Consider the following 16,442-nt stretch of genomic DNA (forward strand, 5'->3'; position numbering starts at 1 on the left):
ATAAGAGAGTGGGATGGAGAGAGTGGGACACAGAGACGGGGGACAGAGAGTAAGAGGGAGAGGAGACACGGGGAGGGGGGGACAGACAGAGAGAGAGGAGACAGAGAGAAAGAGAGAGAGGAGGGATGGAGAGACAGAGAGAGGGGACATAGAGAGAGGTCACAGAGAGAGAGCGAAGTCACAGAGAGAGAGAGGGAATGGAGAGAGAGAAAGAAGGAGGGGGGACAGAGAGAGATAGGAGAACAGAGGGAGTGGTAAAGACAAAGAGAGAAGTGATGGAAAAAGTGGGATGGGGGGAGAGAGAGTGAGCGGGGGGGGGGGGGGGGGAGGGTGGGGGGGGGGGGGAGAGAGAGTGAGCGGGGGGGGGGGAAGAGAGTGAGCGGAGGGGGGGAGGGAAGAGAGTGAGCGGGACGGGGGGGGGGGGAGAGAGTGAGCGGGACGGGGTGGGGGGGGGAGAGAATGAGCGGGACGGGGGTGGGGGGGGGAGAGAGTGAGCGGGACGGGGGGGGGGGGGGGAGAGAGACGGGATGGAGAGAGCGGGACAGGGAGAGTAGGACAGATGGGGAAATGCTGTTTAATGAATTGCAAAGCTCACTGTCAGGACCGAGTTCCCTCCACAATGCCGAGGCGGAGTGGGGTGGGTGGGTAGGTGGTTCAGGAGGAGGGAACCCCCACTCAGTGAGCTCTCGCACTCTGAAGTGTACCCACCCCCACAAGTAAATGTGCGGCGTTTGACACAAGACGCCTTTGGAGCAGAGCTTCGAGATTCGGTGACCAATTACCCCTTCAGTCTTCCATTTGCCTGTCTGTTACGAGCCCTTCTCCTTCGAGATGTTTCTGTGAAAATAAAGAGGGGGGGGGGGGGGGGAGGGGGGGAAAAGAGGAGTTGGGGAGGGGGAGAAAGAATTTAATTGAGTGTCGCCTCCCCGCTGCGTCTCTCCCCCTCCCTCACCTACTCTCTCCCTCTTCTACCTCTCCTAGAAACACTGCCTCACCCCACCCTCTCTGACACGGTGAGGGGAGCATGCAACGCCTGGGTCGCACCGCGCACAGGCAAGGGTCTCACCCCCGATGTTAACACGGTGAGGGAGGAGGCCCATCTGTGTCGGCTGCCCCAAGCCGGGCTGAGACCCAACACACCTGAATGGACGTCATCCATGCGCGTGACCCCAAACGCTGCTCAACTCAGGAAGGCGTCACAGATGAGCTTCCATCCCCTCCTCACATGCACTTTCCAGTTGTAGGTTTTCGGAACCTTGGCTGTTCACTAACCCCCCCGCCCCGCACCCAACGAGGTCGACCCCTCAATCTCCAACACCCCCCCCCCCCCCCCCCCCCCAAGACCCTGGCAGAGTGTTAATGGCCTGGAGAGCCCAGTGCCCCGAGCTGCCACGTTTTCCCAGAGATCGGAGGCAGGGGCAGCAGACCCAGGACTGGTCTCGCGCGCTCATTGCGGGTCACGGTCACGTTCCCCCAACCCAGGCAGCGCTATTAGACCGTGGGAGGCGCGCCAAAAGCCGGGCCCAGTCCCGCCCTCATCAGATACTGGATAGCGATCGGAGCTGGGGGATGCCTCGCTGACGTTCTTCACCACCCCACCAGCTTCCCCGAGGTGCTCTGGGAACCACTGTAGACCCATGGCCCCACACAACCCTCGGGAGCTGCTGCCGTGATTATGCCCTGAGCTGAGAGGGCTGCCTATGAGGAGAGATGGAGCAGAACGGGCTGATATTGTCTGGTCTTTACATGACGAGAAGTGATCGCTTCGAAATTCTGAGAGGGGTTTGACAGGGTAGATGCCGAGAGGCTGTTCCCCACCCCCCCCCCCACCCCACTCCCCGGCTGGAGAGTCTCGAACACGGGGGGTCACAGTCTCAGGATAAGGGATCGGCCATTTCCGACTGCGATGGGGAGATATTTCTTCACTCGGAGGGTTGTGAATCTTTGGAATTCTCTCTCTCCCCCCCCAGAGAGATGTGGATGCTCTGTCGTTGAGTACATTCCAGACTGAGATCGATGGATATTCGGGCACTGGGGGAATGGAGGGAAAGTGAAAGTTGAGGTAGACGATCAGCCACGATTGTATTGAACAGAGGAGCAGGATTGAGGGGCTGAATGGCCTCACCTTGCTCCTTGTATCCTTAAGGTGCCCTGAATCATAACACGGGAAACGAGAAACCAGCCTGACATCTTTATTGTTGCATCAATTTATACAATCGTTTTCATATATATATATATATAATTGATATTTATATATATAAATCAATAATCATCTCTGATATCTTTAAAATATCAAAAAATATATTAAAAATTTTTTATTTTTTTTTTAAAAGCAAGTTTCTAAATTCCACCCCCCAGACCTGCCCTCCTTCACTCTGTGGATCCTCTACAATAGTTAGAAAAACCCTTCACCATGACACCCTTCGCCCTCCTCCACCAGCCTCTCAATGAGTGGCCCTCACCCTATCGCCCTCCCCAATTTCCATCTCTCCTCTACCGACCACACCATCTCCCCTGCCGTCTTACACAGACAGAGCTAGGGTGGTAATTTGGGAGGTGAGGGGGGTGCAATGCCCCAATAAGGGGAGCTGACACCGGTGCGGGTTGCGGTAAAACGGCCAGGCCTGTCCCCACACCGCCCTCGATCGCTACCCATTCCCGCCGACTAGTCGGAAAGTACGCCGTCAGACGGGGACTGGGGCCGCTCGCCCCCCCCCCCCACCCCCTCCGTATTTGAACAGCACTGGCCCCAGGAGGGCCCCCGGAACACCCTTCCCCGGCTGCTCCCCTCTTCCCCCACTCCAAAGCCCGGTGGCGGGAGACAGAACGTCCGAGGGCCGGGAGTAAAAACGAGGCGGGGGGAGGGGGGGGGGGGGGGGGGCGCGCAAAAACTGAACGAAGACAACCGTTCGCCTTCTGTTCCTATCGGGGTCCGAGGCGGAAAAGTTCACAGGCAGAAACTCCCAGCAGTCAACCCGCCCCCCACACACCTTCCTGCACCCCCCCCCCCCCCACCACCACTGTCCCCACACCCCTACATGATCCCAATTTCATTGGTACCGGCAGCAGACAAGTTATAAAATAAGAAAACATCAGGTCACACTCTTAAATAACAAGAGGGCAGATTAAGAGCAGGGGCACCCGAGTGGGATTCCGTTCTCAAAGTCACCGTCAATGGCACTTTTAAAATAAATTACACAGAATATATAAAAAAAAAGGTCCCGCGCCTCTCCACTTGGCCACGAAAGCTGGCAACCGTCCCAGTACCTCAGGGCAATGCAATGAAAAGCCAACCTCAGTGAGCGCAGGCAGGCTGTCAGGGAGGAGCGTCACCGGGTTACAAGCCAGGAATAGTGGCTGATTCTCCCGCACCCCGCCAAGACCGACTGCAGCCTCCCCGGCCTGCCAACTAGACTGCCCCGGTTGGTTAATGGGCCGGGGACACAGTCCGGGGCCTCTCCTGATCTCTGAGGAGCCCGGCGCCTTCGTTAGACCTGACCCGTGGCCCACCGCGTGCGCGTAGAGCTGACGCATTTACAATCTCTGTACAAAACGACGACCCCACCCCCCTACCGCTTCGACAAAAAGAAAAATCTTCCAAGTGTTAACTAAAAAAAAAAACTGCGGACCCACGATTTGACAGATTGAGCCTGGGGCTGACTCGGCCAAGGCTGTGAAGCAGCCTGTCCTCACCTGGACATTTCAGGGGAAGGATGACGGAGGGTCAGGTGGCAGACGGGCGGGACCAGAACGGGCTCGAGAAGGGGTTTGCTCGGACTCGGCACCTTCCGAGGGGCTGAAACGGCCAAATTGCAGCTGCCAAGGAGAATAAAACAAAACAGACCCGGGGTCGGACCACTCGAGTGATGTCCTGGTTGAAAAGCGGGCAGCAGGTGAACAGTTTGAACAGTGGGAGGAACTGTAACCTGTGACCCCAGGACGAGTTAGTGTCTGTGGATCCCGAACCCCAGGACGAGTTAGTGTCCGTGGATCCCGTATCCCAGGACGAAGTAGTGTCCGTGGATCCCGTACCCCAGGACGAGTTAGTGTCCGTGGATCCCGTACCCCAGGACGAGTTAGTGTCCGTGGATCCCGTATCCCAGGACGAGTTAGTGTCCGTGGATCCCGTATCCCAGGACGAGGTAGTGTCCGTGGATCCCGTACCTCAGTGCAAATCAGTGTCTGCAGAACCCATTCTCCAGTGAGATTCAGTCCCCCAAGCAGCACTATTGAGTGAAGAGGCAGCAGTAGGCAACAGATTGACATGTCCAACATGCAAATCTGTCAGTTCAGTTAAAATTCAAGGAGTGACTTAAACACACAGATGCAAACAGACAGGCAGACGGAGACAGACAGACGCAGAGACCCACCACCTCGATCAGAATCCCACACTCCGTGGGCCACTGTAAACCAAGCGGTCACCTACAATTTCCACACTGCTGGTTTGAAATAAATGGAGTGACAAACCAACCGATGACCACCCACTCACCCACACCTCCACCACGTCCCACCCTGAAAGGTTTGTTGGAGGAGTGGGGGGGGGGTGTGCTGGGGGGAGATGTCTGGGGTAAAGAGAGAGAAAAAAGCCTCTCTGCCACAATTCCCACCCTTGATCACTTCCTGCCACTGAGGAGCTGGGAGCTGCCTGCGATGCAGTCAGGGTCGAGCAGCTGCAGTCACCATCAAGCGCCCGTCTGGGCGGACAGGCCTGCTAACCCTCGATCGGCAGAACTCCCGCCCCAAAGAGAGCGGCCTCGCTGGGCACTTGGCCCACACCCCCCTGCACATTGTGCCGCTCGAGTGTTGCACGGAGCTGCAATTGACAGCACCAGCTCTAGTGGACCCAGGGAGGTAACGCCACACAAACAAACACACACACTCACACACACTCACTCACTCACTCACACTCACTCACACACACTCACACACACTCACACACACACACTCACACACACACACTCACACACACACACTCACTCACACTCACTCACACACACTCACTCACACACACTCACTCACACACACTCACTCACACACACTCACTCACACACACTCACTCACACACACTCACTCACACACACTCACTCACACACACTCACTCACACACACTCACTCACACACACTCACTCACACACACTCACTCACACACACTCACTCACACACACTCACTCACACACACTCACTCACACACACTCACTCACACACACTCACTCACACACACTCACTCACACACACTCACACACACTCACTCACACACACTCACTCACACACACTCACTCACACACACTCACTCACACACACTCACACACACTCACTCACACACACTCACTCACACACACTCACTCACACACACTCACTCACACACACTCACTCACACACACTCACTCACACACACTCACTCACACACACTCACTCACACACACTCACTCACACACACTCACTCACACACACTCACTCACACACACTCACTCACACACACTCACTCACACACACTCACTCACACACACTCACTCACACACACTCACTCACACACACTCACTCACACACACTCACTCACACACACTCACTCACACACACTCACTCACTCACACTCACTCACTCACACACACTCACACACACTCACACACACTCACACACACTCACACACACTCACACACACTCACACACACTCACACACACTCACACACACACACACACACAAACTCACACACTCACACAAACAGATCTACTTCAAAGCTCAGAATGCCCAACAGATAGCAGTATCCCTCACACCCACAGTCACCGGAACACCCAGCACCTGACCCCCACAAGGGGTGGGGGAAATGACCCGTTCCAGGCTCTCACCGGCTCCGATCGCTCCTGCCCGTCCATTGTGCCTGTCAACCCTTTTCTGGGTCACCCAGTGAAATACGCTCCGTAAAAAAACAAACCCCTCGATACAGACGCAGGGCCATACACTCAGAGCAAGGGAGAGCAGCCAGCACACGCGCAGCAGTGAGTGGGAGAAAGAATATCACGCAAAGAGAGAGAGAGAGACTGCAAAAAGGGCAGAGAGAGAATGGCGGAGAGCAGGGCACAGAGAGGACGAGACACACGAGAGAGAGAGAAAGGGCAGATAAGAGAGTGCGTACACAAGGCAGAGAGAGAGAGAAAGCAGATAAGAGAGCACGTACACAAGGTAGAGAGAGAGAGACACGCAGGTGAAAGAGAGAGAAGCAGATAAGAGAGCACGTACACAAGGTAGAGAGAGCGCGTGCGCACAGTTAGAGAAGGTATCGATGTCATTCCTCTGGTTTCACTTGATGACTAACTTTGTGTTGTGTGTATCGGCCTCGCTGCTGGTTGAGAGGGCTGGGGGTGCCTTGGGCAGGCTGTACATGTACACGGCACTGATCACCAGTCCTGCCCCCAGGGTGAAATACAAGTCGACATGGAAACCGAAGAGGTAGACAGATGCCACGGTGGAGATGATGATGGAGAGCGAGGCGGCGAAGCCCTTGAGGATGTTGTCTGCGTACTTCACCACCACAGCCACCAGCAGCCCTCCGATGGCCTGGTTCAGCACAACCGACCACACGGCGGGCGTGTACGCGAAGAAGAACCCCTTCTCGGCGATGGCCGGGCCGTCTTTCGACCACATGGCGAACAGGCCCAGCAGGGCCCCAAAGATCCCCAGCTGCACATTCCGTAGCCAGATAGACGCCGAGGTGCCCTTCAGGATCCGCTCGAAGTAGACTCCCGCAAAGCCGGAGGAGATGCAGGACACCAACACCGCCAGCATTCCCACAATATAGCTCTGGCCGGGCGCTGTGTCCTTCCCGGCTGCCCCATTCTGTTTTACCTGGACGATGGCAATTCCTGTGAACAGGATCACAAGTGACGTCCACTGCAGCCGTGACAGGCTCTTCTGCAGCATCAGCACCGAGAAAACAGCAGTCGTCAGGATCTTGAACTGGTACATAACCTACCGGGGCAGTGGGGGGGGAGGAGGCAAAAACAGAGCGACAGGATGCCCATCGTTAATCTACGGTCAATCAGCCGCGGCTTCCTGCCACGCTTTCTCCGGCACGCCTACCCCCACCACCCCGCCTCATTATTTTTTTCTTTTTTAAAAAGGGAACGCGCCCGGCAGTCACGCCGAGGAACGCGGGGGAAGCTCTGCTGCCCGGGCGCTGACGGTCCAACACCCTGCATGTCTCACACCAGCTCCCCGTCACCACAGCGCCGTCGGGCCTGGCCTGAGAGTCAGGCGGTGAGTGTCAGTGGGAGGCCGGCACAGCCCGACCCCTCCATCCCCCTCCAGTGGGCTGACAGCGGGGCAGGAGCGGAGCTGCGATGCATCCCACAGTCGGGGCGCCGGCAGTTTAAGAAGACGGTATAAAAGGCGGTCGGAGGCCATCGCATCACCGTACCTGGAATGTGGCAGCGGGTAGATTCGAGATGGCCACGTACTGAAGATTGTTCTGTAAAGTGTAGATGAGTGATGGTACTGCCATTTTCATCATGTCCACATACTCAGTGACCAGGCCATTGTACAGGTAGACTGCGAGCTCCTTCACATTGCCTGCCAAAAGAGGAACATCTCATTAACCCACATCCCTACATTGAGAATACAGTACAGGAACAGCCCGTCCACTCCGTGCTGGTATTTCTGCTCCACTCGACCCTCCTCCCACCCCCTACTTCATCTCCCCCTATCACCATATCCTTCTATTCCTCTCTCCCTCGTGTGTTTATCCAGCTTCCCCCTTAAATACATCGATACTATTCACCTCAACCACTCCCTGTGGGAGCGAGTTCCACATTCTCACCACTCTCTGGGGGAAGGAGTTTCTCCTGAATTCCCCACTGGATTTATTACTGACTGTCTTATATTGATCGCCCCCTAGTTCTGGTCTCCCCCCACAAGTGGAAACATCTTCTCTACGTCTACCCGATCGAAACCCCCTTCATCATTTTGAAGACCTCTATCAGCCGCCTCTTTTCTAGAGAGACGAGCCCCCAGCCCGTTCAGTCTTTCCTGATGGTAAATATAAATGAAAGCAAATACGTAACTGGCCGGACTCACCTCTGTGCAGACATCCAGCAGGATTGAAAGTGAGGCATTGCCCCTGGTACATAACCCACCGCTCAAACTGGGAGCAGTGCCACGGGAGGTCAGGCGCATTGAAAGGTGGTGGGGTGGAGTGCGGGGTAACGGGTAACAGCTTACCTCTTTTCTGGCCGAGAAGCAGAAACAGGCAGGTGGTGAGTTTGAACAACTCCACCATCACGACAGCAGAGGTGGTGAAGAACTTGTCCCCAGGTATTGTGCGGACGTAACGGATACACAAGATGACCGAGGCGTTCTGAACCACCAGGACGGCTAAACTGGCGTACTTTAACTTTTCATGAGCTGTGAGGGAGGAAAAGCAGAACGACACTGCATGAGAAAAATGCAAGTAACAACCTTTCCCCACCCCATCTCCCCGGCCCTCAACACCCCTGGCTGATTGGGAGGGTCGAGGCTCTCAACTGGGGGAGGAGGAGGAGGAGGGGCGGGGGGGCAGCACTCCCTGGAGAGGGGCTGTGGGGGGGAGAGCGCTGGCAAAAACAGCTGCCGAGAGCGATGCCTCCCACAGTCGATCAGCAGCCACTATCCAGGCGTGCTGACAAAGCAACGAAAGGGCAGCCTGTCACCGTGGAAACCTGTTCCGGCGGCCGCACCCCTCTATCCCCCTGGGGGGTCCCAGCGTTTCCAGGAAGAGGCGAGCAGAAAACTGACAGGGTGGGTAGGGGTGGGGGGGCAAATGAGCTATTACAGACTCAGAACGGTCACAGTATAGGAGGCGGCCATTTGGCCCATCGGGTCCATGCCTGCTCCCCACGGAGCGATCCAGCCACCCCCACTCGATCCCCGCAACCCTGCAAATCTCTTCAGGCAATTATCCAATTCTCTTCTGAAAGCCCCAATTGAACCTGCCTCCACCACACTCTCAGATAGTGCACTCCAGATCCTAAACATTCACTGAACCTGCCTCCACCACACTCTCAGACAGTGCATTCCAGATCCTAAACACTCACTGAACCTGCCTCCACCACACTCTCAGACAGTGCATTCCAGATCCTAAACACTCACTGAACCTGCCTCCACCACACTCTCAGATAGTGCATTCCAGATCCTAAACACACACTGAACCTGCCTCCACCACACTCTCAGACAGTGCATTCCAGATCCTAAACACTCACTGAACCTGCCTCCACCACACTCTCAGATAGTGCATTCCAGATCCTAAACACACACTGAACCTGCCTCCACCACACTCTCAGACAGTGCATTCCAGATCCTAAACACACACTGAACCTGCCTCCACCACACTCTCAGACAGTGCATTCCAGATCCTAAACACTCACTGAACCTGCCTCCACCACACTCTCAGACAGTGCATTCCAGATCCTAAACACTCACTGAACCTGCCTCCACCACACTCTCAGACAGTGTATTCCAGATCCTAAACACTCACTGAACCTGCCTCCACCACACTCTCAGACAGTGCATTCCAGATCCTAAACACTCACTGAACCTGCCTCCACCACATACTCAGACAGTGCATTCCAGATCCTAAACACTCACTGAACCTGCCTCCACCACACTCTCAGACAGAGCATTCCAGATCCTAAACACTCACTGAACCTGCCTCCACTACACTCTCAGACAGTGCATTCCAGATCCTAAACACTCACTGAACCTGCCTCCACCACATACTCAGACAGTGCATTCCAGATCCTAAACACTCACTGAACCTGCCTCCACCACACTCTCAGACAGAGCATTCCAGATCCTAAACACTCACTGAACCTGCCACCACCACACTCTCAGACAGTACATTCCAGATCCTAAACACACACTGAACCTGCCTCCACCACACTCTCAGACAGTGCATTCCAGATCCTAAACACTCACTGAACCTGCCTCCACCACATACTCAGACAGTGCATTCCAGATCCTAAACACTCACTGAACCTGCCTCCACCACACTCTCAGACAGTGCATTCCAGATCCTAAACACTCACTGAACCTGCCTCCACCACACTCTCAGACAGAGCATTCCAGATCCTAAACACTCACTGAACCTGCCTCCACTACACTCTCAGACAGTGCATTCCAGATCCTAAACACTCACTGAACCTGCCTCCACCACATACTCAGACAGTGCATTCCAGATCCTAAACACTCACTGAACCTGCCTCCACCACACTCTCAGACAGAGCATTCCAGATCCTAAACACTCACTGAACCTGCCACCACCACACTCTCAGACAGTACATTCCAGATCCTAAACACACACTGAACCTGCCTCCACCACACTCTCAGACAGTACATTCCAGATCCTAAACACTCACTGAACCTGCCTCCACCACTCTCAGACAGTGCATTCCAGATCCTAAACACTCACTGAACCTGCCTCCACCACACTCTCAGACAGTGCATTCCAGATCCTAAACACTCACTGAACCTGCCTCCACCACACTCTCAGACAGTGTATTCCAGATCCTAAACACACACTGAACCTGCCTCCACCACACTCTCAGACAGTGCATTCCAGATCCTAAACACTCACTGAACCTGCCTCCACCACACTCTCAGACAGTGCATTCCAGATCCTAAACACTCACTGAACCTGCCTCCACCACACTCTCAGACAGTGCATTCCAGATCCTAAACACTCACTGAACCTGCCTCCACCACACTCTCAGACAGTGTATTCCAGATCCTAAACACACACTGAACCTGCCTCCACCACACTCTCAGACAGTGCATTCCAGATCCTAAACACTCACTGAACCTGCCTCCACCACACTCTCAGACAGTGCATTCCAGATCCTAAACACTCGCTGTGTTAAATAGTTTTTCCTCATATCACCATTGATTCTTTTGCCAATCACCTGAAATCGGTGTCCTCTGGATCCGGATCCTTCCGCCAATGGGTACAGTTTCTCCCTATCCACTCTGTCATGATTTTGAACACCTCTATTAAATCCCCTCTCAATGTCTCTTCTCTTAAGAGAACAGCCCCAGCTTCTCCAATTTTGCTTTTTGCCTACTTCCCTGCAAATCGTCTTCTCCAATCAAACATTCATCATTTAGTTAGAATCTACTGGTTTGTCAATCAGCTGTCCGTGTTGTAATAATTTACTCTGTATCTAACCCCCGTGCTGTACCTGTCCTGGGGAGTGTTTGATGGGGGACAGTGTAGAGGGAGCTTTACTCTGTATCTAACCCCCGTACTGTACCTGTCCTGGGAGTGTTTGATGGGGACAGTGTAGAGGGAGCTTTACTCTGTATCTAACCCCCGTGCTGTCCCTGTCCTGGGGAGTGTTTGATGGGGACAGTGTAGAGGGAGCTTTACTCTGTATCTAACCCCCGTACTGTACCTGTCCTGGGAGTGTTTGATGGGGACAGTGTAGAGGGAGCTTTACTCTGTATCTAACCCCCGTACTGTACCTGTCCTGGGGAGTGTTTGATGGGGGACAGTGTAGAGGGAGCTTTACTCTGTATCTAACCCCCGTACTGTACCTGTCCTGGGAGTGTTTGATGGGGACAGTGTAGAGGGAGCTTTACTCTGTATCTAACCCCCGTGCTGTCCCTGTCCTGGGGAGTGTTTGATGGGGACAGTGTAGAGGGAGCTTTACTCTGTATCTAACCCCCGTACTGTACCTGTCCTGGGAGTGTTTGATGGGGACAGTGTAGAGGGAGCTTTACTCTGTATCTAACCCCCGTGCTGTCCCTGTCCTGGGGAGTGTTTGATGGGGACAGTGTAGAGGGAGCTTTACTCTGTATCTAACCCCCGTACTGTACCTGTCCTGGGAGTGTTTGATGGGGACAGTGTGGAGGGAGCTTTACTCTGTATCTAACCCCCGTACTGTACCTGTCCTGGGAGTGTTTGATGGGGACAGTGTAGAGGGAGCTTTTCTTTCTTTCTTTTCTTCTTTTGGGCCTCCTTATCTCGAGAGACAATGGATACGCGCCTGGAGGTGGTCAGTGGTTTGTGAAGCAGCGCCTGGAGTGGCTATAAAGGCCAATTCTGGAGTGACAGGCTCTTCCACAGGTGCTGCAGAGAAATTTGTTTGTTGGGGCTGTTGCACAGTTGGCTCTCTGTATCTAACCCCCGTACTGTACCTGTCCTGGGAGTGTTTGATGGGGGACAGTGTAGAGGGAGCTTTACTCTGTATCTAACCCCCGTACTGTACCTGTCCTGGGAGTGTTTGATGGGGACAGTGTAGAGGGAGCTTTACTCTGTATCTAACCCCCGTACTGTACCTGTCCTGGGAGTGTTTGATGGGGACAGTGTAGAGGGAGCTTTACTCTGTATCTAACCCCCGTGCTGTACCTGTCCTGGGAGTGTTTGATAGGGGACAGTGTAGAGGGAGCTTTACTCTGTATCTAACCCCCGTACTGTACCTGTCCTGGGAGTGTTTGATGGGGGACAGTGTAGAGGGAGCTTTACTCTGTATCTAACCCCGTGCTGTACCTGTCCTGGGAGTGTTTGATGGGGACAGTGGAGAGTGAGCTTTACTCTGTATCTAACCCCGTACTGTACCTGTCCTGGGGAGTGTTTGATGGGGGACAGTGTAGAGGGAGCTTTACTCTGTATCTAACCCCCGTGCTGTACCTGTCCTGGGAGTGTTTGATAGGGGACAGTGTAGAGGGAGCTTTACTCTGTATCTAACCCCCGTACTGTACCTGTCCTGGGAGTGTTCGATGGGGGACAGTGTAGAGGGAGCTTTACTCTGTATCTAACCCCGTGCTGTACCTGTCCTGGGAGTGTTTGATGGGGACAGTGGAGAGTGAGCTTTACTCTGTATCGAACCCCGTACTGTACCTGTCCTGGCAAAGGCTGAAGCATTTGCAACAATCTTCAGCCAGAAGTGCCGAGTTGATGATCCATCTCGGCCTCCTCCTGAAGTCCCCAGCATCACAGATGCCAAACTTCAGCCAATTCGATTCACTCCACGTGATATCAAGAAACGACTGAAGGCACTGGATACTGCAAAAGCTGTGGGCCCTGACAATATTCCGGCAATAGTACTGAAGACCTGTGCTCCAGAACTTGCTGCGCCCCTAGCCAAGCTGTTCCAGTACAGCTACAACACTGGCATCTACCCTGCAATGTGGAAAATTGCCCAGGTATGTCCTGTACACAAAAAGCAGGACAAGTCCAACCCGGCCAATTACCGCTCCATCAGCCTACTCTCAATCATCAGTAAAGTGATGGAAGGTGTCGTCAACAGTGCCATCAAGCAGCACTTGCTTAGCAACAACCTGCTCAGTTACGCTCAGATTGGGTTCTGCCAGGGCCACTCAGCTCCTGACCTCATTACAGCCTTGGTTCAAACATGGACAAAAGAGCTGAACTCAAGAGGTGAGAGTGACTGCCCTTGACATCAAGGCAGCATTTGACCGAGTATGGCATCAAGGAGCCCTAGCAAAACTGAGGTCAATGGGAATCAGGGGGAAAACCCTCCGCTGGCTGGAGTCATACCTAGCACAAAGGAAGATGGTTGTGGTTGTTGGAGGTCAATCATCTGAGCTCCAGGACATCACTGCAGGAGTTCCTCAGGATAGTGTCCTCGGCCCAACCATCTACAGCTGCTTCATCAATGACCTTCCTTCAATCATAAGGTCAGAAGTGGGGATGTTCGCTGATGATTACACAATGTTCAGCACCATTCGTGACTCCTCAGATACTGAAGCAGTCCGTGTAGGAATGCAGCAAGACCTGGACAATATCCAGGCTTGGGCTGATAAGTAGCAAGTAACATTCACACCACACAAGTGCCAGGCAATGACCATCTCCAATAAGAGAGAATCTAACCATCTCCCCTTGACATTCAATGGCATTCCCATCACTGAATCCCCCACTATCAACATCCTAGGGGCTACCATTGACCAGAAACTGAACTGGAGTAGCCATATAAATACCGTGGCTACAAGAGCAGGTCAGAGGCTGGGAATCCTGAGGCGAGTAACTCACCTCCTGACTCCCCAAAGCCTGTCCACCATCTACAAGGCACAAGTCAGGAGTGTGATGGAATACTCTCCACTTGCCTGGATGGGTGCAGCTCCAACAACACTCAAGAAGCTCAACACCATCCAGGACAAAGCAGCCCGCTTGATTGGCACCCCACCCACAAACATTCACTCCCTCCACCACCGACGCACAGTGGCAGCAGTGTGTACCATCTACAAGATGCACTGCAACGCACCAAGGCTCCTTAGACAGCACCTTCCAAACCCGCGACCTCTACCAACTAGAAGGACAAGGGCAGCAAATACATGGGAACACCACCACCTGCAAGTTCCCCTCCAAGTCACACACCATCCTGACTTGGAACTATATCACCGTTCCTTCACTGTCGCTGGGTCAAAATCCTGGAACTCCCTTCCTAACAGCACTGTGGGTGTACCTACCCCACACGGACTGCAGCGGTTCAAGAAGGCAGCTCACCACCGCCTTCTCAAGGGCAATTAGGGATGGGCAATAAATGCTGACTTGGCCAGTGACGCCCACATCTCATGAATGAATTTTTTAAAAGTAGAGATTAGTCCAGGAATGTCAGATTGCTGGTTGCACTAGTTTTCTTGCAGTGGATTTCAATCAATAATACCACTGCCCCTTCTTTCTACTGGGCTACACCTTATCACACCATGTCACAACACGGATTCCTCTTCCATTTTTCCACAAACAAACTTAGGTTGCTGCTCTCAACCCTCCGAGATCTCTGCCCTCCTCCAATTCCAGCCTCTTGAACATCCCCCGATTCCCATCGCTCCACCATTGACGACTGTGCCTTCAGCTGCCTGGGGCCCTAAGCTCTGGAATTCCCTCCCTAAACCTCTCCGCCTCTCTCTCTCCTCCTTTAAGACGCTGCTGAAAAACCGACCTTTTTGACTGAGTTTTTTTGTTTAACAGGGGCTGGGTGCCAAATTTCTGTCAGGCTCGCACTGACACCAAACACCACAGGGCGTTTTACTAGGATTCAAGTAAAGTCACGGTGCAGATGAATAACCTGCTCCCCCCTCCCGCTGCCCACCTCCAACCTCACCCTCCACGATCCCCGACAAGGCCAAGAGAGGGGAAAAGAGTTCTCCCTGCTGCCGAAATCCCTCCTCCAGAGGATTCAGCTGCCTGTGGGATCTCGCTGTGCACCTCTCCACATCACCCCCAAACAAAAGAGGCTGGCAACACCAGCAACCCCCCCCCTCCCCCCCCTGCTCCTTGCTGTGGGATCATGCTGTGTACCACCCCACCCTCGCGCCCCCACACACTTCCAACCCCCACCTCAACCCTTACCCAGTCTGTGGGATCATACTGTGCACCTCTCCTCATCACCCCCAAACAAAAGAGGCTGGCAACACCAGCAACCCAACCCCCCCACCCCCTGCTCCTTGCTGTGGGATCATGCTGTGTACCACCCCACCCTCGCGCCCCCACACACTTCCAACCCCCACCTCAACCCTTACCCAGTCTGTGGGATCATACTGTGCACCTCTCCACATCACCCCCAAACAAAAGAGGCTGGCAACACCAGCAACCCACCCCTGCTCCTTGCTGTGGGATCATGCTGTGTATCTCCCCACCTCATCCCTTACCCAGTCTGTGGGATCTTCCTGCACACAAGGCAGACATACTCAAAGCCAGGTTGGCCAAATGTGCCGCCCACCGCAGTAAAGTGGATTGGGGATGTCGTGAAGCGCCTGCCCTTTGACCCCCACACACCACCCCGGCCTTCCCTCACCGGTCATCCGCCGTGATTCCGGTTGGCCGCTGCTCTCCGCCGCCTTCGGTCCCTCCGCGGCGGCCATGCCGTTCGACTACACACGTTCTCCTTTGTCCCGCTCCCTTTCAGCCTCTCCTTCCTCTTTTCCGCCCTCCCACCTCAGGCGCGGCGCTCCGCCCCGTCCCTCAACCGCCCCCCCTCTCGCCGGGGCGCATGCGTGCACCTCCCGACGCAGCGCCGCTCGCAGGGCGGGAGGACCAACGTCGGCCGCCGCCACTCTCGCCTGGGCGCATGCGCGGCCCTCCCGCCGCAGCGCCACTCGCAGGGCGGGAGGACCAACGTCGGCCGCCGCCACTCTCGCCTGGGCGCATGCGCGGCCCTCCCGCCGCAGCGCCACTCGCAGGGCGGGAGGACCAACGTCGGCCGCCGCCACTCTCGCCTGGGCGCATGCGCGGCCCTCCCACCGCAGCGCCGCCCGCAGGCTGGGAGGAATCAATGCGGATCCGAGCCTCTTCCAAACAGTACTGAGGGAGTGCTGCACTGTCGCAGGATCAGTACTGAGGGAGTGCTGCACTGTCCATTTGTCTTCCTGTTTCCCCAACCGGGGATCTTCCCCCCACCGTTTACCAGGGGCCCTTGATGGTGTCTGTCCCATTTTGCACACTTCCCCTCCCTCCTAA

The 16,442-nt window shown here is 54.7% G+C and overlaps 1 protein-coding gene across 2 annotated transcripts; it reads right to left on the bottom strand.

Moving 5' to 3' along the window:
• Positions 1 to 419: 419 nt before the first annotated feature.
• slc35a2 (solute carrier family 35 member 2) lies at positions 420 to 15,944 on the bottom strand. 2 transcript variants are annotated; one of them, XM_068024249.1, is made up of 5 exons: positions 15,781 to 15,944; positions 8,213 to 8,395; positions 7,413 to 7,564; positions 6,312 to 6,964; positions 420 to 837 (listed from the first exon to the last, which is right to left on the bottom strand). In XM_068024249.1, exons 1-5 carry the CDS (start codon positions 15,845 to 15,847, stop codon positions 810 to 812), a joined length of 1,083 nt encoding a protein of 360 aa, XP_067880350.1. In that variant the 5' UTR covers positions 15,848 to 15,944; the 3' UTR covers positions 420 to 809. The 2 variants fall into 2 exon arrangements, with proteins under 2 accessions (XP_067880350.1, XP_067880351.1); XM_068024250.1 differs by lacking the exon at positions 15,781 to 15,944 and adding an exon at positions 15,635 to 15,716.
• Between the last annotated feature and the right edge of the window lie 498 nt (positions 15,945 to 16,442).

Source organism: Heterodontus francisci, chromosome 49, assembly GCF_036365525.1.
Source record: "Heterodontus francisci isolate sHetFra1 chromosome 49, sHetFra1.hap1, whole genome shotgun sequence".
Classification (NCBI taxonomy): Eukaryota; Metazoa; Chordata; class Chondrichthyes; order Heterodontiformes; family Heterodontidae; genus Heterodontus; species Heterodontus francisci.

Coding starts and splice junctions, on each gene's coding strand:
- slc35a2 (XM_068024249.1), bottom strand. CDS start 15,847: ATGGCCGCCGCGGAGGGACCGAAGGCGGCGGAGAGCAGCGGCCAACCG. Junction 8,396..15,780: donor GGAATCACGGCGGATGACCG/GTGAGGGAAGGC, acceptor CCTCCCTCACAG/CTCATGAAAAGTTAAAGTAC. Junction 6,965..7,412: donor TACCCGCTGCCACATTCCAG/GTACGGTGATGC, acceptor CTGCCCCGGTAG/GTTATGTACCAGTTCAAGAT.